The 23,518-nt window shown below is 38.1% G+C and overlaps 1 protein-coding gene across 3 annotated transcripts in view; it reads right to left on the bottom strand.

Annotated features, from left to right (window-relative positions):
* Window positions 1-23,518, bottom strand: part of RNGTT (RNA guanylyltransferase and 5'-phosphatase) — a 203,583-nt gene that overhangs the window by 86,939 nt on the left and 93,126 nt on the right. For 2 of the 3 annotated variants that reach the window (XM_086608204.1, XM_086608206.1), the window contains one exon: window positions 11,804-11,872. The exons of the other annotated variant lie outside the window; for it this stretch is intronic. In XM_086608204.1, coding sequence (XP_086464330.1) covers window positions 11,804-11,872 — 69 coding nt within the window. The remainder of the gene's footprint in view (window positions 1-11,803; window positions 11,873-23,518) is intronic. 3 annotated transcript variants of the gene reach the window in all.

Raw genomic sequence — 23,518 nt, 5'->3', positions numbered from 1 at the left:
TAGCTGTAGGCTTTTTTAATTAAGCAAAATGTATATAAGCAGAGCAGTATATATCCAGTTAAAATCAAGCTGGAACATCTAATCTAGTCAAAAATATTATAAAATAAACCCTTGCCTTCTGGATGCTAGAAGTTTTAAAAACTTTTTTCCTCCATTTTTTTTCCCTGGCCAGTCCAGTCTCCATTAATATTCCTAAGAAATTAATTCATATATGTTTGCAGTGAGACACTGCAGAGTTTCAGAAGTAATGGAAGAACACCCACCAAATTTGACAGAGGACAAAACCCTACTTCTTTTGAAGGCCTAGCAAAATATGTAAGCAAATGTCATGGAAACAGAAGCTCTCTCCATGGTAACATCATCTCTGGTATGGTAGCTAACCACTCTAATTTCTAACATGCTCCAAGACAAGGTATTAGCCTAATTCCAGTTGTCATTTATTATTTGTTCCATAACATTCCATATACCTAGCAGTTATAAAGATTTATTAAAAACATTAATAGTTCACAAGCATGCAGTATCAAAGCCAAAGCCGAACATAAGTATAAGGGCAAACTGATTAACTGTGATAAAACAGGTCTGAGTAACACTGTCTCTTGGAAAACGAACAAGAGACTGATGGCAGCATAAAGGATAATTATATTACAGCTGGTTCCCATTACGCTATCTGACTCTTTGTAACAATTATTAGATGTGCAACAGTGTCTCACACAAAACATATAGAAGGAACTGTAGAATAAAAGGCACAATTCATAATTTCAACTAAGTAATCCTTGTTACCCGCCTCTTCAGAAAATTTAGAATTTTTTATCAACCAACCCACCAACTAAAATTCTCAAAACCAGCTGAAGACTCTTACAAGCACTGTATCTGCTCTCCGCAGAGATGGACTGGCTGAGTGCATAGCAATCAGAGGCATGGGAATGATTTTCAGCGAATAATTTATTTGAAGAATTAGGTCCTGTTTGTGAACTATCTGTATGCAGTTCATGACTGACAAAAACTATATAAATTTATTCTTCAACAATGCTTATGAGTCTATTTTTCAATCAGATCACCAATGCTAAGTTTCACTTATTTGTCACTAGATACGAGGCACATGGTGCTACATGTCCCTTCAATCCAGAAACTGAAAAGGGTCAGCAGTGCAAATGTGTAAAAAAATACACTTCCCATAATATTTTTGTAAGCAAAATACCAGCTCTTACATAAACAGGTACAGCAAGCATAGAAAACATAGCTTATCCTGCAGAAGCCTTTTAAAATGTGAACAAATATTCACAAATATAGTCTACCTGGTTGTTCTGGTTCATATGTAAATTATGAAGAGTACATTCATGTTCTTTTCTGATTCAAATATTTTAATGAAATGTAAAGTTTAAAACAAATCCTCTAACAACAATGAAAGCATCATGATTGTATTACTTAAGCTGTCTGAAAATGCAAAAAATCCTTTCCCAATATCCCTCATCTGAAAAATTACATAGAAAATCTTCAGTTTTGCTTGTACACCTAATCAATAGAAGGGAGAGATATATTTTCTACAGACTTAGTACGTGGACATAAACTACAGTACGTTTTAGAGTGTGTTGATTCTCCTCAAAAAAACCAACACATTCTCCCAAAAGCATGTTAGTGCTCTGAAAAAGTCTTCAAGGTTTCAGAAATACAATATAGCTGATATGGTCCACTATATACATGCTTATTTGTCTAACAGAAAAATCTGTATTACTTAAAACCGATACTTTTTTTTTTTAATATTGTGTAAATAACACACAAAGTAATAACACTTGTGTCTGCTGTTCCTTCCTATTTGGCATTTGAGTCAGCTGTGTAAGGGGGGGAAAAAAAAACAACCTCCCCAAAGCCAAACAAACCTGAATTCGCTTTGCTTGGCTGTGAGCTTGATGCTAAGAGTGTTGCAAAGGAAAAGGCTGCCTAGAAACTAGAAAAAATTTACCTCTATCATTCTTTTCTCCAACTAAATTTTCATTTTTTCCTCACCTTTGCTCACCACAGTACACATCAGACATCTTGTAGAACAGATTTAGATAGAAAGTTGGAACTTTATATTTTATACAGGAAGATAAAAGTAAGAACCTTGAAACTCTTACTAACCACTTCTCAAGCTTTTTTCCACTTATTCTGAGCTCATCCTATGAGCACTGGATCCCGTGATCAACTTACATTTCCTAAACAGTGGACTGTTTACAGAACTACTTAGAATTGTCTTTTACTCTTCTGTTGTTCCTCTTCCTCATTACCAGCAGAGCAAGCCATATTTTCCCTTAACAATGGCAACATCAATTCGCAATCTGATGAGTCCCTAAGACACAGATTTTAATTGCTCTCATAAGTTAATAGTTGTCTCTAGAGAAGCCTGTGTTACATAAAACACGTTTTGTTTCAGTGATTGGATGAATATATGGATATAAGATCTTCTTGGGATTTCCAGTGATCACTTTGGAAACAAGCAACCTACTACTTGTCAGTTCAAACTTGTCAAAACTTTCAGGTAGCATTTAACGAGTGTACTAATTGTTCCTTTAATGAACAATTCAAAGTGCACAGAACATCTGCATTTTGGAAGTCTAGGACATTTCCAGTCTACTCATTTTCCCCTTTGAGTACAAACCAGCAGGTATGTCGTAGTTGTACATTCCTCTACCTCGGAAGAAAGCTTCTAGAGTAACATGAAGAAGAAGATAATTTCATTTCAGAAACACAATTAACAACATGAAGAGAAAATAAGCTTTTGCTTTAGGAATATCTGCAGTAATTATGGAAGCAGTTTTCATCTGTTTCTTATCTTTGACTTCTTCAGTTATGCCATGAAGTCAGGCACTGCCTTCTAACATACTTAGAAGAGTATAACCTGTTTGATACAATCACACCTAAATTATTCGGCATGCATGTCAGTGGAAGCCAATGGATTTTTCTTAAAAGCAATCTATAGCTTTCATATCAACCTCAAGACTCCCATTTTTAATCATACATTAATGGGCTTGGTTCTCCGTTTTGGGAATGTCAAAAACTAGGAGAGTGCTGAATGCAACAGGGAGCACGATTACAACTGAAACAAAACTTACTGGCAGACGAAATGAGATTAAATTATCACAACTGTGCTCTGTTGCACCTCCTCAATACAGAATACTATTCTGCAGGCACCTCTGAGCCTTGCAGAGCATACTGTGCTCTGCACAGTACAGCGCATATGATTAATTTAAATGTGTTGTCACCAAATACACACAGTTACCTTCAAAGATTTACCTGATAATACCTGCTAGCGACTAAAAGATATATTTTGATAATTACAAAAATTCAGTTGCCCAACTGTGATATTGATCCTTCATTTTCAAATTTACTATTTAGAAGAACAGTGACGCAGTAAACATTTCACACTATGAATAACAGAGTAACGTAAACCAAACCATTCTACTTTTTAAAGAAAGAAAGTGTTATTACATTAACTGTTTTGGCCATCCAAATATCACAATGCAAGGGTCAATACTCCTCTGAAAGCAACCCTGTTTACGTACATCATGTGATGTTCCTGAAATGCTGAGTTACTGCTTACACTAAAGCAGCAGGATGAAGATTTAGCTAAATATTCTGTCTTATCCTGACACAAACCATTATTTTTGCTTTACTGCTATGCTCCTGACTAAGGAAAAATAGGAACATTTCATGAAGAGTCTTCATGGAAACTTAAGAGGTCTGTTGGTGGTCTTGTTCTGGCATGCACAGGAGGAAGTACTGGGAGAAAACAACTGCAACAAGGTAGTTCTTCCAGAGTCTTTCCTGAATCTTTCCAGTTTGGTAGAAAGAGTACAGATGAATCATACATGAGGCATTCTGTTTTGTTGATAACTATTCTGGGATCCAAGGAAAAGAGTGTTGACAAAATACCTTCCACTATATCTTCCAGTTTCCAAGTCATTCCTGATCTACCAACTTCTCAATCCTGCAAAGACTGTTGTAAAATCCAGGATGAGTAGGAACACTGCCATGGAGACAACTCACCACTTCATTAACGGCAGCCTATGCTAAAGATCAAGAGCTCAATCAACTACTCAGATACTTCAGAAAAGAGTTCTCACCGAATTCAAAGCCGAACTTCTCCTAGACTTCCCTATCCCACCCATCAAGGAGATGTGTTTTTCAAAGCTGATCGACCACACATATAAATTAACCTAATCTGCAGAATACAGACTTACTCTCTTAAAGGCAGGTGTGTTTTGCAAAGCTAAACAACTGCTTTAGTATTCTCACCTGAATATCACATTTATGGTATACATTCCTAACATTTACTTACTTATTTTAGCTAGAAAGCATGTGCAATCTGACATAGCCGGAAGCATGATAGCAAGTTCACTCAAGAAGCTCCTTGGCATCTAGCTTTGAAACAAAGAAGCTATGCAAAAATCATATTTGAAAGCCTTTATGAATGATGATTATGCCTATCCTAATACAAAACACATCTTTATTTTCCCCACATTTGAAACAGTAGCATCTGGAAAAAGCATTTTTTTCTTATCCTAAACATCACATACACAGACACCGCCATATTAATGTCAACTGACAATCCTAAGGATGACTAGTATACATAATGTAAAACATAACAAAGAACTTTCCTGCCTAACGCCATTGGCAGGCGGGATGCTAAACTGCACAACGGAAGATCAAGAACTTATTTAGATAACTCCCAGAAATGCAATTCATTGCCTGAGAAATCAGAAAACATCAGATGCTATAGGTCATAAGCAAACAAATGAGATAACATACCAATTAGAACTAACCATTTCCTTAGGTAATCAGACTCAAGGCACTGACATCTATCCAGGCAGACAGAAAAAGGAACTCAGGTTAAACAATTTTGCAAATAGCATATACATTTGCATCTCTAAATGTACTAGAGGACCAACAGCAGAAAGTTAAACAAGGAAAACTTTTGCTGCACCATTACCTTACTATATTCAGAGCTAAAAATGACTCGTAATTTCCCCACTTTTTTGGCTACTTTTTGTCAAGTGTGGACGCTAGGAGTTTGTATCTCTAAGAAATGTTCATATTTCCTGAGGTGTGAATTATCTCAGGTTCTTGGAAAGTAAATGGACATCATAAAAATCTATTACATTCAAAAATCATGGTATTTTTATCTAGGAGTCTAACAATTTAATTAAATGAGCACTAATTAATTTAATTAGGCCTTCTTTATTGGTGTTTAAGTTAGCATTTCTGTTATTATTTTTTTCTTAATTTTCTAGCTTTCTGATTTTCCAAAAAAGGCAGAAAACACATCACTTCAAGGCAGCAAAGACAAACTTGAATCGATATAAAAACTTTACTTGTATAGTCATAGAAAAACTCTCAAAGAAATACTGTGCATTGCTAATAAATTTGAGTATGTTCATAAAGCATATGATAGAATGGTGTATTTGAGATATGACTAGCTATTTAAGAGATGAACTGTGAGGAACATTGCCATGGAAATTGAATATAACAACTATTCATAGGCAGAAGAGAGTTGTAAAGCTCAGTGGCATTTCAGGAGACTGACAGCGAGTTCTTTGTTAAAGGAAAACCTACGACAGCACAAAAAGTGCACACTGACACGACAACAGCATCCCCTGACTAGTAACAGATGCAGTCATTTCCTCTTGCAGAGGAAATCACATTTAGCAATGAGATACTCTAAAGATACATGAAAGGTTTTAGTAGTGTGGGTCCACACAAAGACTGATGAAAATTATTCTCTCCAGATTCTCTCCCCTTCTGCTGCAAACTAGAGATAAAAAAAAAAAAAGGCAATCTTAGCATCTACGTTAAGGAATTGAGGTGCTGATTTCTTCTCCCTGGTAATCCAGTGATATGACGTGTGAGAATGGTTCAAAGCTGCACCAGTAGAGGTTTAGACTGGGCATTAGGAAGCTCCTCTTTACCACGAGGGTGGTCAAACACTGGAACAGGCTTCCTAGAGAGGTGGTCAATGCCCCAAGCCTGTCAGTGTTCAAGAGGCATTTGGACAATGCCCTTAACAATGTGCTTTAACTTTTGGTCAATCCTGAAGCGGTCAGGCAGTTGGACTAGATGATCGTTGTAGGTCTCTTCCAACTGAAACAGCCTATTATATTCCACTGTCTCCAAATCTTCTACGAATCACTACAAAATTAGAAAGCTAAATCCAGGAACTTGGATATTTGTTAGAAGTCAAAAATTTACGTTATCATATGATTCTTCCCAAGCCTTTGCATATCAGCTTTGATATTGAGACTATATTTGAGCCTATCTGAAGCCATTACTTGCTACTGCAATAGAAATATTTATCACTAACCGATGCCCCATCACTAGTAAACATGATGTCTGAGTATCGGAAATATGCCAGCAACTGATTTGGCCTAAGTTTAGAAACTCGCGGAGGATTCAGTAAAACCTATACTGTGGAAGGAAAGGCTTACCCATCATATAGGATTACTTCGGAGAAACTGGCACTGCCTAATGAAACAAAACATGGTCTTTTGGAGATAATTTATCTGGTGGTATCTTTTGGAGATATTTCATCAATGTTAACTTCAGTGATTTTGGATCAACTTTTACAATGACAGAAAATAACGCAGCCTATTATACATGGGAATAGCACAACTAATTAACAGGCAACCAAGCATTTCAGATCACTACTAAGTCTGCCAAGGGAGGAGAAGAAAGATATATTAAAAACTCATGCAATGTTAGTCAATAATAAAAACCTGTTCATTACTCTCATTTTAAAGGCTAAGCTTTCTGTTAGTATTCAGTGTGGAGAGTTATGTGTTAAATAATTCAGTCATTCTTTAAAATAACATTTATCTTAGGAGAACAGAGCTCAGCAGCTGCCCTTCTTCTTTCCCCAGAAAAATCCCAAACTCACACAACTGGATTTTACTCCTCATCCAAAATAAGTGCACGGAGAAGTACCAAACAGAAATCAGCCTGAGTAAATGAAAAAACATCACAGAGCTCAGGAGGCAAAAAGATGGAACAGAAGAGAATAAATTCTGATACAAGCTTTCCACAGATGCTCAAAAACAGTCCTCAGGCCCCCCTAACTGATGGCCAGCAAGTCTTCTTTTAGGCGTCTGAAGTAAGAAAATAATTCCTACATCCTTTTCCCAAACAAGGGAAAAATAATAGTTCTAGCCAGCAAGAAAGTCGGTTATTGAGACTGCTAGCATAAAAATTAGACTGAGACATCTAGCTAAGGACTGATTTATAAGGCAGATAACAAAAGTAATTTCACTGATGGGTGGGCATAGGTCAGAGAGCTGATTCTGCCATCAGAAGATAAGAGGCCATTTTTGAGATTTCCATTAAAAACACACAAGCTGGCCAACTGCAAGTGTTCTACAACAAATGGAAGAAGTTGTTTGCTGTTTTGAAGTAACCTCTTAGAAAAAAAGATTGAGAGCTTCCAATCTTTACACAAGCATTCAGAATCCGTGAGTAAGGTGTTCAGCTTTCACCTGCAAACTAATTCACTCATTGTCTGGGGCATGATCACAAGGCGACATACCTGTCCATGAAGTTTCCTGCTGGCCTGTTTCACTCCTCCTAATTAGCACTTAGCTTCGGTCCCTGCTCTGCCAACCTGTTACACGTAGAGGGATCAGAAAGCTGATCGGATGAAATGGAGCTGACTTAGCCATATGGGAGTTGTATCAGTAGCATCTTAAATGGATAGAAAACGATGCAGGAAAAAGAAGCATTAGGGAGACATGACATAAAAGGGAAATGAAAAGCAATGTGGGAAACGGGCTATTGGATAAAGAGGATGCATGAAAAGGAAAAGAGGAAAGGAAAAGAGTACAAAGGGAAGAAGAGAAACAATAGTAAGAAAACATTGTCTTATATTTGTCTCTCACCATGGAGTTGTTAGAAAATGGTAGGTTAATGCACAGGATGCGTGGGCAAGCACTATGAAGCACACATCACACCAAATCACCTACAAAGCAATCTTAAATTAAAAATGAGGCAAACACCTCCATCGCTTCCACTAAACATGCTCTTCTCATGATCTGTGAAAGCTTTCAGTCTCTGGAAAGAGAGGAAAGGGGAAGCAGAGAGGTCTCAGTCATGGCCTTTCAGTTGTCATTGTGAAATTAAAGCACTTGTACACCATGGGCAATAACCGATTTAAGTAACCAGCTAACTAGTTAGGAATAATAATGCTCAGTTAGCATGACTTTGCAAAATAAACTAACCTGCACAAGGTAGAAAACAATCTCCTTACTCCTTAACGTCGTTTCTACCGTCACCAGTCACAGTGCAAAACAATTTCTGCTTCAGTTCAGGAACCTTGCTATTCAGAATACGAGTTTAGATAGGAAGAATAACAGAAGAAAATAAACCTTATTATATCCAACTGAAACCCTAGATTTGGTAGTAAAACTCTTTCACGGGTCCCTTTTCACTAAAGCATGTCAATTTCTCAAAACTGAACTAATTCACAGGTACTTGTTGCCAAATCTCTTCATATCCAAGAGAAAAGTCAGGAAACCCAGAGCTCTTAGAGCATAGAGCTCTTAGAGCTCCCAGAGCTCTACCCACAAATCATTTCGGGTATTCTGATTTTTATTATAATTCAGAATTGAAGTAAACTTCAGAAGAATAAAATATTCTTTTTCCATCCATGTTGACTCCTAGTACTAGTCTTGCCTATAGCTAGTGGGGAATACATCCTGTACTCAAGTCTAGATGCCTGTGTCTAAGATCAGAGATCAAGAGGAATGCACATCTCTGAGTAAACGGAAAAAAAAAATCCCACAGAAAAGACTTTCAAACAGACTAGACTAATAAGCTCAGCATTCTTTATATTAAATAGTTAACTTCTGCATTTTGTTTTAACTATTAAAAGTATGGAAAGTGTGTGTATTTTTCCCCTCAAAATTTTCCTGTCCCTAAACAGTCACATTCCATTCATCTTCCTCTGCTGCCACTTTATCCTTCTTTGTGATTTTGCTCCAATTCCTGTCTACTTTTGTTTTCTTCTCCTCAAAACACACATGAGACTTCAGGAGGTCCCAAAAGATGTTCTTAAATTTCCCTGATCTTCTAAAACTCAGCATCATTTCTGTCTGTCCATTCTTCTGCAAGATTAAATATGTCAACAAAAATGGTTGTTATGAATTGTTTTCTTCTGAATATGCCATGGTCTCTTCACTTGAGACAAACTGGTTTTATAAAGGTCTTTAAGTCTCAGGATAACCAAAATTCAGGCCTCCACCCCAATCAACAATAGGTATCTTTCTCTGTGAAAAGATGTAATGCATCACACATATAAATGCAACTAAAATACAAAAAGAAAAAATGTTTCAGTTAGTATTCTCAAGGGATCATTTATGCATTGTTATACTCTACTGCCCTTGTATTGTTGCCTATTCATTTAAAATAAATAAAAAATTAAAATAAAATAAAAAAGCAGTATCAGCTATCTACATCAGCTTCACCTTTTTCAGTTAATCTGCTTTAATATTTAGTTCCAAATTAACAGGTCCACAATAATGTCTTTTGCTCTAAATATATTATCTATATTTTCTCAACTATGAAAGTCATTCAGAAAACTCCACATTGCTTAATCCAGGAAAATCAGTTTAATAACAGATGCAACAAACTTACATTCCATTAATCCTGTAATAATATTGAAATTTGAAAATTAAATTAGACAAAACAAATATATCCTATATTTTAAAGATGAAAAACCTTTATAAAATCTATGCAACGAAATTAGGTTTTTGTTAAGATATAAATTTCTCTGTATGCTAAATCAGAAAACATGAGATCTGGAAACACAAAACACATTAGATATTAATTTCCTGTACCAACAGCAAAGAGATTGTCGTGGTTTAGCCTGGCCAGCAACTAAATGACATATAGCCACTCGCTTACACTCACCCACTCCGCCACTCCAGGGAATAGGGAAGAGAATTAAAGGGGAAAAGGGAAGGAGACCCATGGGTTGAGATAAGAACAATTTAATAATAATAATCATCATCATCATTATAATAATATATATTTTTTTATATATATATATATAAAAATATAATAATGTATACAGACAAGTGATGCACAGTGTAACTGCTCACCACCTGGTGACCAACACCTGTCCTGTCCCAGTAAACGATTCCGAAACAGATAAGTCCCAACACCACAATCCCGGATTAGCAAAAGGTCCGAAAAGAGCGCGCGCGAGAGAGAAAGCACACTCCGAGAGTTCGAGACTGAGAGCTCTCATAAGAGCAAAAGCCCTTCTTTCCAGTCAACTCTCATCTACATACTGGACATGACATTGCATGATATGGAATACTCCATTGGCCAATTTAGCCCTCAATCCTAAATCTAAATTCAAATTATAAGGGGAGTTGTGGACCCTTTGTCCCGGCCATGCTCCCCCCTATCCTGTTGTGTCAAGAACACTGGAAGCCAAAAAGTCCTCAAGGTCTCAGTACCCACTACAAACACTGGTGCACTATCAACATTTGTCTTAAAGCGAATTCTAGACTAAAACCAAACCACAGAGCTCTTTTAGCTGTTAAAAAGAACTATCTCTGTCCCAGCCAAAACCAGGGCAGAGACATGTTCTTCAGTAATTCCATTTCAATCAGAAAAGGTAATTTCAACTTTAGCTGGAGTAACTCTGCATGGCTTAACCTCTAATATTCAGGAAAGTAGTTCTGAGAAGCCTTTGCAATTGCTCTAAATTTTAACAATATTCTAAGACATCATCAGGACTTCTTAGGAAAGCATGAATTTTCTTTACCCTAGTAGTTTTGCTTTGAATTGGAAATAGCTATATATCAAAAAAAAAAAAAAAAAAAGAGAGAAGAAGAAAGAAAGGCATGTGGTCTAATTGCTCAGTTAGCTTGCAGTTAGCTGATGTAGAACTTGCAATAGAGAAGAGAGGTTAATCTTATTTCCAGATAGGAGTGTCATCACCCTTGCTAAGATCTATAATATAGGAAGTAGACCAGAAAAAAATGTTTTATCTGAGAAACTAAATACAAATGTTTTCCGTAAGTAACTGCAAGGATAGAAATATCTGTCAAATTTGAAATAATCAAAAATAATTCCTTGTTTTACAAGCTAAGAAAAAAGTGAACATGGATGATGTTACAGTCACTATCTACGCCAATATACAATACACACTGCAGTGTATCCATTGTGTCATAGTCAGCAGAAACAGCAGTAGGATGGACAAGGCCATGCTACTGACTTCCTTTAAAGCCAGCCTTCCTGCCTCGAGAACCATTTACATCATTTCTTCCGGTTGCCTGCAGTTCTTCTGGTGACTTCTCCCCAGCCCAGTCATATACCATTGTACTGGCGGACATGGCTCAAGAATATATCATGCTTTAATTGCTCTAAAACAACATGAGTCATAAATTTTCCTAAAACTGTAATGTGTGAACATCCTTGTGAAAGAAAAATAATACGAAAGCTCAAATCAACAGTTGAAAGATTCACAGAACTCATGCAGTCAGAAAAAAATTCTTCCTTATTCAGCCGCACATCATCGTACACACGCAAAAAAAACATGAGATGGTTCCTGAAAACTACCACCATGGATTAATCCGAAGTCACACATACTACAAATTAGATTGCAACCAGTTGAATTTAAGGAGCCTGAGGGAACTGGAAAATTGGAATCAAGACTGCAAAGTAATCCTGACTTAAATAAAGATTAGGTAGAAGATGGGAGGATGAGTGGGGTGGGAGGACGAGAATTTAATTTGAGTGTGAAGGGAGAAAAATTCATTTTTATGCTACTTACTCCTGTAGGCTGAAATATCAGACCATCCACTTCATGGCTAACTTCTCTGGCAAAGCTTCCTTCCAGGAGCTGTAGAACAAAAGGAATATAAATCTTTTTCCACAGAGAAATATTTGACTTAGAAGACTGCACATCAAAGGAGATTATACACTACTACTGTAATCATTTGCTAGTAAACTGATTATTTATGGTTTAACATCAGAGCTTGGGAAACGTCAACATAGAAAGCTTCAGCAAATTAGCAGTTTTTACAAAGGTCACTCGAGGCTGAAACAAGTTTCAGGGAGGGAAATCCTTACAGTTCTATTCAAGGAAAATGCCTTTGTGGAAAAAGAAATACTAAGAAACTAACCTGATTCTATACACTAAAGGATGAAGAAAAATCAGTTCTGATACAAGACGCCACAGTCATTTGTGGCCAAATTAAAAAACACATTTGCCACTTTAACACACAAGTAGCACTTACTTTAGATTGAAACTATGTACTGAAAAATATTTCAGGGCATCATTCAAAATTCATGTTTGGCAGACTCCCTAACTAGGGCATAACTCACTAACACAGCTACACTACCGTAAAACAACTGTCTGAATTAATTTGGATCTTGAATATTGTTTTACATTTTCAAAGACTCTGAATTCCGTATGGAGGTGAACATATCCATCAAGATGCATTTACCAGAGAAAAACCATTTAACTAAACAAACTAATGAAACCAGCTGGTCGACAGTTATGAGAATTGATGATAACTTCCATGTTAAATTATAACTTGCCTACGGAAAAGCAAATAACCAAGGAGAACTTCAATTGACAAGTAATAGCAAAAATTAGGAGAATTACCAAAATACCTCTTTATTAATTTCAACTTGTTTTACTGTAGAGATGAAGAACCTGTCCTGAAGTTGTAGTTGCTTTTAGCAAAATTAGAAAAAAAAAACTTTGATGTCTAAGTAACCACATGGTCATAAAACAGGAAACACAGAACTCAGTAAATCACAGTCAGTTTTAAAAGCAACATTTTGGCCCAGTCTGTTAATTTTGTACCACTTCCTGTCTATAGTTCAACTTAACTCAATGACCCACTGACTAAATTATTCAAATGATGTCAATAAAGGGCAAAAGTATGAAAGGAGTTGAGAATTAACGTTTGTATCTTACTATGGGCTGTACAACTCAAAGTAACACATTTATGTGTTTTGTGAATCAAAAGCCTGATGGCCAAAAATTTCAAACAATAACAATACAACATGATATTTCACTTAAATCTGTAACTGTTAGCACAGAATAATTTGATCATTTTGCTAAAAAAAACCCACCTACTTTCTTCCTTATCCACATAGTCATTAGCATATTTTTGCCTATAGTTGCATCAACAAATACAGCTTTCACTAGTCAACTTTTAGATACAATTTCATTGAAAAGACACACTCTACGAGAGTATTCTCAAGTGGTAAAATACTTTAAAGAATATTTGATTCTGAGTAAGAAATCATTCCGCAAAACACTATTTTTCAGTAGACAAAGTCCATATTTGGAACTTGAAGTTGTAGCTTGCATTTACCTGTTATCATTTCGAAATCTACAGCTGAGGTTCAGTGTAACGTATCCTCTACCAGACATCTACACAAAATACCAAAACAACTTAAAATCCCAAATTCTTTCATAAATTCATTGGTAGTGTTTGCTTCAGCAGAGCAATAAGTACACTGGAAAAATTTAAATAAATGTCAAGAAGCTTAATTATATGTTTTTTTAATTTCTAAACAAGCTAAGTATTCTGTGGACCCCTTGCAAGGTTACTGTACAGTTCCAAAACCGACTGGCCAGTGAGAAATCTGTAATAAGAATATGCTTCATACTTACAAAAACACATGGGGAAAATTTCATTAAATTCAAGTACTAAAAAACCTCTCTCTGAATAATAATATACTACTATTTTAAAAATAAAATACAAACTTCAAATTAGCTGCGACTATACTCTTAATACATTTCTAGGTACCTTATTAAAAGGCATTAACCAAAGTGGCACACAGAAACCAGCCACCTCTGTTTCTGCTTCTCTGAAGTTCCTAAAGGAACTATAATTTGAGAACGTGGTTAATTTGGTGTTGGAGCTTACATAAACTGAATTATTTACTCTTTCCCAAAACAAAATTTGGGGATACAGAAATAATTTTTTAATTTGGAATGTATGACTCACCTGAGTAAAGCATAAAATGATTATCATGCATTGATTTATCTGTAGCTCTCTCCACTATGGTCTACATTGTAGTTTTAAAAAACTACATTAAAGCACTATTACAACTTCATAAAAGGGAGAAAAACGTAAACTGAAAATTTACCATTTCAAAAATACATTCTGGTATTCCTTTTCATTCAGTACTTCACCAGAACTGTAAAATGGAAGGGAATTCCTCTTATCAACCTGACATTAGTTTCAGACTTGAACTCTTCTCATTTTAGAGGTCCACGGTGTTCTTATTAAGACATCTCCTCCCAAGCATCAATTAGGTATCAAAGAAAAAGGATTTTAAAACCACATAACTAAACCTCTTTGTACTCCCAGTTATTCTGCTTCCATTCTGATTAGGTCAATTACAAGTATTTGAATGATAACTCTCTAGATAAAAAAGTTATTCTTTATCTAGAAAATTTGCCTAGAAAGGATTAGCAGTTTGGAGCAGAGAGAAGTGGGAAGGAGGGAATGGAAGTTTCCTCTGAGCTTCTTCTCATACACATTTTCTTGAGAATTAAACTATTTAGAGGTTATCTGTGAATAGCAGAACATATACTGATTGAATATTGCAGAAAGTTTGGAATGACGGGAGAATGGGTAGAAAAAGAATGTTTGACATACAAGCAACTATTTTTGACACTAAAAAAATAGTTGATTCCACGCTTTTAGGTTTATGAACATAAAATGCAGATATCATGGCTCGTCTTTTAAAAAGTGATGTTCAACTTTCCACACATGTTAAAATTTCTAATTAACTTGAACAGTTCGGTCTTCCTAATCGGCACCATGATAAATGGCACACCTGCTTGATTGGGATGACTGCCAGGGATCAGATAAAATGCAATGCATTCAATGACACTTTATAAAAGATGGGTAAATGATGCATGCAAGCCAATTCTTCTGGCATGCTATTTCTTGTAGCCTCATGGCATCTATTTCCACCTGTCAACCCGTTTGTTAACTTCTTGCAGCTTCCTTCTTCCCTGTGAATGTTGAAATAAACCATATACTCATACTACAGTTTATTATTTAAAACTTTTCCTTTTTTACTTCATAATGAAATTAAGATTATTGCTACATCTAATAATATTACTCTGGCAAAAAGAATGGTATAATCACATGGAATGACTGGAGCTGTACAACAACTAACAGGATTTCTCCTTGGTCTTTAACCACTGAGATGAGGAGCAGCAGTATGTCACCAATCATAGAATCATGGAATGGTTAGGGTTGGAAGGGACCTCAGAGTTCATCTAGTTGCAACCTTCCACCATACTAGGTTGCTCAAAGCCTCATCCAACCTGGCTTTGAACACCTCCAGGGATGGGGCATCCTCAACTTCTCTAGGCAACCTGTTCCACTGCCTCAACACCCTCTGAGTAAAGAATTTCCACCTTATAGCTCATCTAAATCTCCCCTATTTCAGTTTAAAGCCATTACCCCTTGTCCTATCACTACACGCCCTTGTAAAAAGTCCATCTCCAGCTTTCCTGTAGGCACCCTTTAGGTACTGAAAGGCTGCTAGAAAGTCTCTCCGAAGCTTTCTCTTCTCCAGGCTGAACAATCCCAACTCTCTCAGCCTATCTTCATAGGAGAGGTGCTCCAGCCCTCGGATCATCTTTGTTGCCCTCCTCTGGACTCACTCCAACAGCTCCATGTCCTTCTTATGTTGGGGGCCACAGAGATGAACACAATATTCCAGGTGGGGTCTCATAAGAGCAGAGTAGGGGGCAGAATCACCTCCCTTGACCTGCTGGCCACACTTCTTTGGATGCAGCCCAGGATACGGTTGGCTTTCTGGGCTGCCAGTGCACATTGCTGGGTCATATCAAGCTTCTCATCAACCAGCACTCCCAACTTCTCCTCCAGGCTGCTCTCAATCCATTCTCTGCCCAGCCTGTACTTGTGCTTGGGATTGCCCTGACCCAGGTGCAGGACCTTGTATTTGGCCTTGTTGAACTTCATGATGTTCTCACAGGCCCACCTCTCCAGCCTGTCAAGGTCCCTCTGGATGGCATCCCTTCCCTCCAGCATGTCCACAACACCACACAAATTGGTGTCATCTGCAAACTTGCTGAGGGTGCACTCGATCCCACTGTCCATGTCGCCAAAGATGTTAAACAGCACCAGTCCCAATACTGACTCCTGAGGAAAGCCACTCGTCACAGGCCTCCACTTGGCCATCGAGCTGTTCAATACAACTCTCTGAGTACGACCATCCAGCCAATTCCTTATCCACTGAGCAGTTCGTCTGTCAAATCTATGTCTCTCCAATTTGAGACACAGATGTCATGCGGGACAGTGTCAAATCTTTGCACAAGTCCAGGTAGATGATGTCAGTTGCTCTTCTCTTATCCACCAACACTATAACCCCATCGTAGATTTGGGCCACCAGATTTGCCAGGCCACCAGATGTGTCAGGCAGGATTTGCCCTTAGTGAAGTCATGTTGGCTATTACCAATCACTTCCTTTTTTCGCATGTGCCTTAGCACAGATGCCAGGAGGATCTGCTCCATGACCTTGTCAGGCACAGAGGTGAGACTGACTGGCCTGTAGTTCCTTGGGTCTTCCTTTTTTTCCCTTTTTAAAGATGGGGGCTACGTTTTCCAAGTCAGTAGGAACTTCACCAGACTGCCATAACTTCTGAAATATGATGGATAGTGGCTTAGCAACTTCATCTGCCAGTTCCCTCAGGACCCGCAGATGTATCTCATCAGGTCCCATGGACTTGTGCAACTTCACGTTCCTTAGATGGTCTCAAACCTGATCTTCTCCTACGGTGGGTGGTTCTTCACTCTCCCAGTCCCTGCCTTTGCCTTCTGTGACTTGGGCAGTGCAGTTAGAGCACTTACCAGTGAAGACATGGTAAAGAGTCATTGAGTACCTCAGCCTTCTCCATATTCTGGGTAACCAGGTCTCCTGTTTCCTTCTGGATAGGGCCCACATCTTCCCTAGCCCTCCTTTTAGCACTGATGTACCTATAGACTTACCTATACTTGTTGCCCTTGATGTCCCTGGCCAGATTTAATTCTATCAGGGCTTTAGCTTTCCTAACCTGATACCTGGTTGCTCAGACAATTTCTCTGTATTCCTCCCAGGCTACCTTTCCTTGCCTCAACCCTCTGTAGACTTCATTTTTGTGAATGAGTTTGTCCAGGAGCTCCTTCTTCACCCATGCAGGCCTCCTGGTGTTTTCGCTCGACTTGCTCTTTGCTGGGATGCACTAGTCCTGAGCTTGGAGGAGGAGATCCTTGAATATCAACCAGCTTTCTTGGGCCCCCTCTTTCCTCCAGGGTTTATCCCATGGTACTCTACCAAACAGATCCCTGAAGAGGCCAAATCTGATCTCCTAAAGACCAGGACAGTGAGCTTGCTGTGTGCCCTCCTCGCCGCTCTAAGGATCTTGAAAAAAACAAAGCAGCACAAGTAATCTGCTGAAGCTGATTTTGCTAGAACACTGAACCAGTCAGCAGTTCTTGAGTGGATAATGGAAAAATCATGCTTTGGAGATCTCTCTATACTTATCATTAAAGAAATCACTTGGCTCCTCCAGCAGGAAGAGGAGAAAATTTCAGTGCATATAGATTCTACATAACGCTAGTAGGTTTTTATTGTTTCTGTAATTCTGAGGCAAGCCACATGATTTTGACGAGTTTTCAGATGTTACTTTATTCACAAAATAAATAAGCCCAGTAGGTATTATTGTACCTTTTCCATCCCCCCTTACAAAACAAATCTCAGGGAAACACAACATGCTGTGAGAGTTATGTAGATTCCAAAACATAATAATGACTCTGCAAACTCAGTTGACTTTCTACAAAATAATTTGGCTAAGGTCCCTGCACACAACTGTTATCGGTCTGCTGTGTCACAATATGCAAATATTCCTAAACACTTTGTCCATATTTCTAATTTAAAACTGATATTGCTTGTTAGCCTACTGAAATACTTGGAGTTATAGAAAAAAATCCCTTTGAATTTTATAATACAAGACAAACACACATTAATTTTCCTTGCTTTTTCAATTTCAGAACTGCTATACGCTTCATTCAGTTTCAAGTCAAGCTACAGCAACTCTGCCTGCACCATTCTATAAGCAGTTTCTCAGAGCCATCTTCAAATGACTTAAACGTTCTACCTGTTCACTCCACTGCAAAAGGAAACACACTTCACTCAATAGTATTAGTTACAAATAACCAACCGATCGAATTGTCAGTTAACTAGAATGTAAAACCCCTTCAGATGTGAGCATACTGTCATTCCTAACTTCACAAAGCCAGCATCTTCACTGCCTTAGGCTTCGGCCCAACTAACAGGACAATCCCTTCCTCTGATGACGACAGCGCTCGCCATCAGACTACAAAGTAATTCTCACATCCTGACAACTGTCAGGTTTTCCAGACGGGGGCTCATGAATCTCCGTACAAATACTGCAGGTTCTTTAAACTTATGATACAGTCTTCAGAAAAAGATTCAGATGTTACCAGCACCAACCACTACCTTTCTTAAAAGGAAACAATTATTCTGGCTCTTTCCTTGCACTTCTCTAAAAGAGATGGACTATTCTGCTTTTAAAACAGGATATCACCTGTTTTATTTTTACATGAATTTGTTTCATCTTGCTTGCCACTAGCTAAATTTTTCTCTTGTTACATGACACCCTCCTCAATAGCCCTGTCTTATCTTAATTATTCAAATTCTATACCAAAATTATTGAATACTTAAAAATTACTGAATGGTCGCTGATGTATTTAGGACATCCCAGAAAAAGTTTTACATCCAAAGTGAGAGGTACAAATGTTTTCAAATGTACAGTGGTTTAACAACATTCAATAAAATATACCTGAATTTAATGTGTCTGCTAATAAGAGAAGTATTTTTATCATATCTTTGCTAACTCACAAGATTTAAAAAAATCATCTCTATTAATACATACAGAACACTTTGAAGAAAGAATCTATGAAACACAAACCCAACTGAAGATCTGTGTAACAAAACCAGTACTTCCACTAGTAGCCTCTCCAGATTTAAGTTTAAAAAAACCCAACAAATAAAACACAAAAAAACCACCACTAAAACTCAGCTTAAAAATAAGAATCAAAATCTGGATCTTTCTTGTTATTGGTGGAAGAAAAATATATTGAGAATAACCTACTACATAAGATCTTCAGAAATCCTGGTTTTGAATGACATCAGAAATCCTACAGAATGACTTCTATGCTAAGCTCAATTAAGTTAAAATAATGCAAAAATAGTCTGGCTCAGATTCATCCCAACTATCATGCTTCCCAAAATAAATCAATTAATCAGTAACAGGCAACGATGGAGCCATCATCCAAACTATTAACATTCTAAACTCCAGCTTTCAAACGTCACATATTGAAAAGGAGGTCTCCTGGAAAAGAATTAAACATGCTTTTGTTGGGTATATCCAGATGATACACAGGCTACTGTGCAATGCTTGGAAATACCATCAAACGCAGCTTAATGTCAGGTGAGGGAAGCTGGTCCCTCTAAGCTACGATTGTAGCTCCTTTCTGCTCCTTCCTCCTCCCCAGAATCTTTCCAGTTTCCCCTGTCCTGCAGCATCATTTCTTTTTTGGTTTCTTTTGTTTGTAAAAGCCGAGAAGGTATCAAGAATTAAACAGCTGCATTCAGTTTCAAAGCAAAAGAGCATCAAAGAGCATATGAGTAACTATATACTGGTGGGGGAAGTTTCATATATTATTTAAAAATAAAACTCAATTTCAAGCTTACCACAAATAAAAGTTGGCTAATTCACATTTTAAGAGAAATATAAATTTTAAGAGAAATAGAGCTCAAAATAATCACTTAAGAAAAGTTTTGATTTTTTGATTTTTTTTTGGTTTGTTGACTGAAATGACTACAAATTTGTGGTAAAACTTTCAAAACAGTCTCTGGGGAATACACGGTTTTGGGAATTAAACGTAGCCCATATCTTCTGAAAAAAAAAATCTCAAACTGAATCCACTCAGACTTTTATCTTTTCCATACTCAAGATACCGTTCACGTCACCTAGCGTTAGCAGCTCAAGTGGAACAGCTGACCTAAACAAATCTAGTGTAAATTAACAGTTTGGGGGGAAACAGGAAAGAATCAGACATACCTCTAGCCATTCCACTGCTTCCTTCCCTCCCTGTCCAACACCAGACATAGCCTGGATCACCAGTTCAGACTAATTTTCAGAGAGCTATAAGGACGAGATGAAATCCTCTCCTCTCATGCATATTTAAGTTCCTCTTCAAGTGATATACTCAAGAGCCAAGTAATTTTTTGGAAAACCATGCAGTCTCAAGTTACAGCATGCTGCGATGGAAAACCACAATCTTCGTTAAAGTTCTGGCAATGAAGCACTGCAATGAAGTATTTCTTCACTCTCAGGATGGTGAGGCACTGTAACAGGTTGCCCAGAGAAGTTGGGGATGCTCCATCCCTGGAAGTTTGATGGGGCTTTGAGCAACTTGATCTAGCAGAAGCTGTCCCTGCTCATGGCAGGGCGGTTGGAGCTAGATGATCTTTAAGGTGCCTTCCAACCCAAATCACTCTATAATTCTATGTGCAATTAAAAAACTAATGCCTATTACAGATTGGAAAAGGGCAAATGTAGCCCCCATCTTTAAAAAAGGGACCACGGACAACCCAGGAAACTACAGACCAGTCAGCCTTACCTCTGAGTCAGGTAAAATCATGGAACAGATTCTCCTGGTAGCTGCACTAAGGCACATGAAAAATAACCAAGTGGTTGGTGACAGCCAACATGGCTTCACTAGGGGCAAGTCGTGCCTGACTAATTTAGTGGCCTTCTACGACAAAGCTACAGCACTGGTTGACATGGGTAAAGCAACGGATGTCATTTTCCTGGACTTATGCAAAGCGTTTGACACTGTCCCACATGACATCCTTGTCTCTAAAACGGAGAGACACGGATTTGACGGATGGACCGCTCGGTGGATAAAGAACCAGCTGGATGGTCACACTCAAAGAGTTGTGGTCAATGGTGTGATGTCTACATGGAGACCAGTGTCAAGCGGTGTCCCTCAGGGGTCTGTTCTGGGTCTAGTGCCATCATCTTTGTCAGCGACATGGATGACGGCATTGAGTGCACCCTCAGTAAGTTTGCTGATGACACCAAGTTGTGTGGTGCCATGGACTCACTTGAGGGAAGAGATGCCATCCAGAGGGACCTTGACAGGCTTGAGAAATGAGCCAGTGCTAACTGCATGAGCTTCAGCAAGTCAAAATGCAAGGTCCTTCACCTGGGTCGGGCCAATCCTAGGCACAAATACAAACTGGGCACAGAGTGGGTTGAGAGTAGCCTTGAAGAGAAGGATTTGGGGGTGTTCATAGATGAGAAGCTCAACATGAGCCAGCAGTGCGCTCATGCATCCCAGAAGGCCAAACGCATCCTGGGATGTATCAAGAGAAGCGTGGTCAGCAGGTCAAGAGAGGTGATTCTCCCCCTTTACTCTGCTCTTGTGAGACCCCACCTCGAATACTGCGTCCAGTTCTGGTGTCCCCACCATAAGAGAGACATAGATCTGTTGGAGCGTGTTCAGAGGAGGGCCACAAAGATGATCCAGGAGCTGGAGCACCTCTGCTACAAGGACAGGTTGCGGGAGCTGGGATTGTTCAGCCTTGAAAAGAGAAGACTTCAGGGGGACCTAATAGCTGTCTTCCAATACCTGAAGGTTGAATGAGGCTTTGGGCAACCTGGTGTAGTGGAGGGTTTTCCTGCCCATGGCAGGGGGCTTGGAACTAGATGATCTTTAAGGTCCCTTCCAACCCTAACGATTCTATGATTCTAACTTACAGGAAGGCTGTGGAGGGACTTACAAGAGTGTCCACTGATAGGACAAGGGGAAATGGGTTTAAGTTGAAGGAGAACAGATTTAGATTAGATCTTAGGAAGAAATTCTTCAGTACGAAGGTGGCAAGACTTTGGAATAAATTGCCCAGAGAGGTTGTGGATGCCCCCTCCCTGGAGGTGTTCAAGGCCAGGTTGGATGGAGCCTTGAGTAGCCTGATCTAGTTGCGAGGCGTCCCTGCCCATGACAGGGAGGCTGGATTAGATGATCTCTAAGGTCCCTTCCAGCCTATATCATTCTATGATTTTCTTTATTCTTTCAAATTTCTTCCTTGTTCTTCTATTTAGACACTGATCAAGACACCTCTTCAAGGCAAAGAAACAAGCTTCATGCTTCAACATTTCACAAGGAAGTTGATATAACCCTTCAAATATTTCAATAATGTCACCTCTAAACTCAGAGTTATTATTTTTCTCATCAACAGAAGCCATCTCAGCTAGACTAGACAAAATATTTCAGAAGGGCCATAGCAGCAAGGAAAAATGCACTCCCTGTTCTCCTCCACGGAGGATCCTTTCAAAGAGATCTCTGGATACCTGAGCACTTGTCTAAGTATTTCACCAGCTGATGGCTCATTACAATTGGCTGCTCGACTCAAAGCAGCCCCTTCCAAGTACCTGTGAAGGTCCTGAAAGCACAGCCCATGATGTCAGGAATGTGACTTAATACATGGCCATACAAGTAAATATTTCTTCTTGCGTCCAGTGATTCCAAAAGCTGTAAGTAGCATTTCAACATTAACATTTGTTTCCTTCACGAAAATACAAGTAATCCATCTCTCATTTATATAATTTCATGTTTTCCTCCAAATCACCTATAAAAATGTTGAAGAGTAGATTTTTAAATATTTAACATGACTCGGTTTCCTTTGCATTATTCTCATTACTTATCAAAACAGGATATGCTACCTTATGTCAAATAACTCAGGTAAAACCAGTAGCAACTGAAGTGTTTCTTTACAGCAGGTTAAAGTCCAATTCTATAATGCATCCTCAATTATTCATTGTATTTGGCTGTATTTACCTTAAAGATTTTCAATTTTTGTTTGCTGGGAAACCAGCAACAAAAAGACAAGAAAGGAAATGCAGCATGTTAACTGAGAGTACAGTCAGAAAAGTACAGCTTATACTAAATATTCTTAAACTAATATACTAAAAAAAGTCATGAAGTTACAAAATATTTCCTCGTCCGTGCTAATGGTCTAAAATACGCATAAAGCAAGAGCAGGATCAAAGCCTGTAGGAAATAAATTAAAAACTTAACTCCCTAAGAAGTAATTATTTAAAGAAGTTTTATACGCTCATTAAGAACCAACACATATTGAAGAATAACTGCTACATTTTCAGTAAACCAGTGAAATGATATACTTTGCCTTAACTGCATAAGGAACACAAAGTATAAACTTCTCACTTGCTCATTACTTAAAAAGCAATTTCATGCTCTTGGACTCTAAAATCAGTGTATAATTCAAATTGCACGAAAATCCTTCAAAAAAACCTTATGCTTAAAGCTCAAATCCCTAGTTTTCATGCTGCCATCCACCCAAGATGCTAATTCAAGATACAAACAGAGAAAAGCTGGAGATGTTATTTTGT

Source organism: Tauraco erythrolophus, chromosome 2 (assembly GCF_009769465.1).
Source record: "Tauraco erythrolophus isolate bTauEry1 chromosome 2, bTauEry1.pri, whole genome shotgun sequence".
NCBI classification, from domain to species: Eukaryota; Metazoa; Chordata; class Aves; order Musophagiformes; family Musophagidae; genus Tauraco; species Tauraco erythrolophus.
The sequence above is the reverse complement of the archived record's forward strand: the minus strand, read 5'-3'. Positions and strand labels throughout refer to the sequence as shown.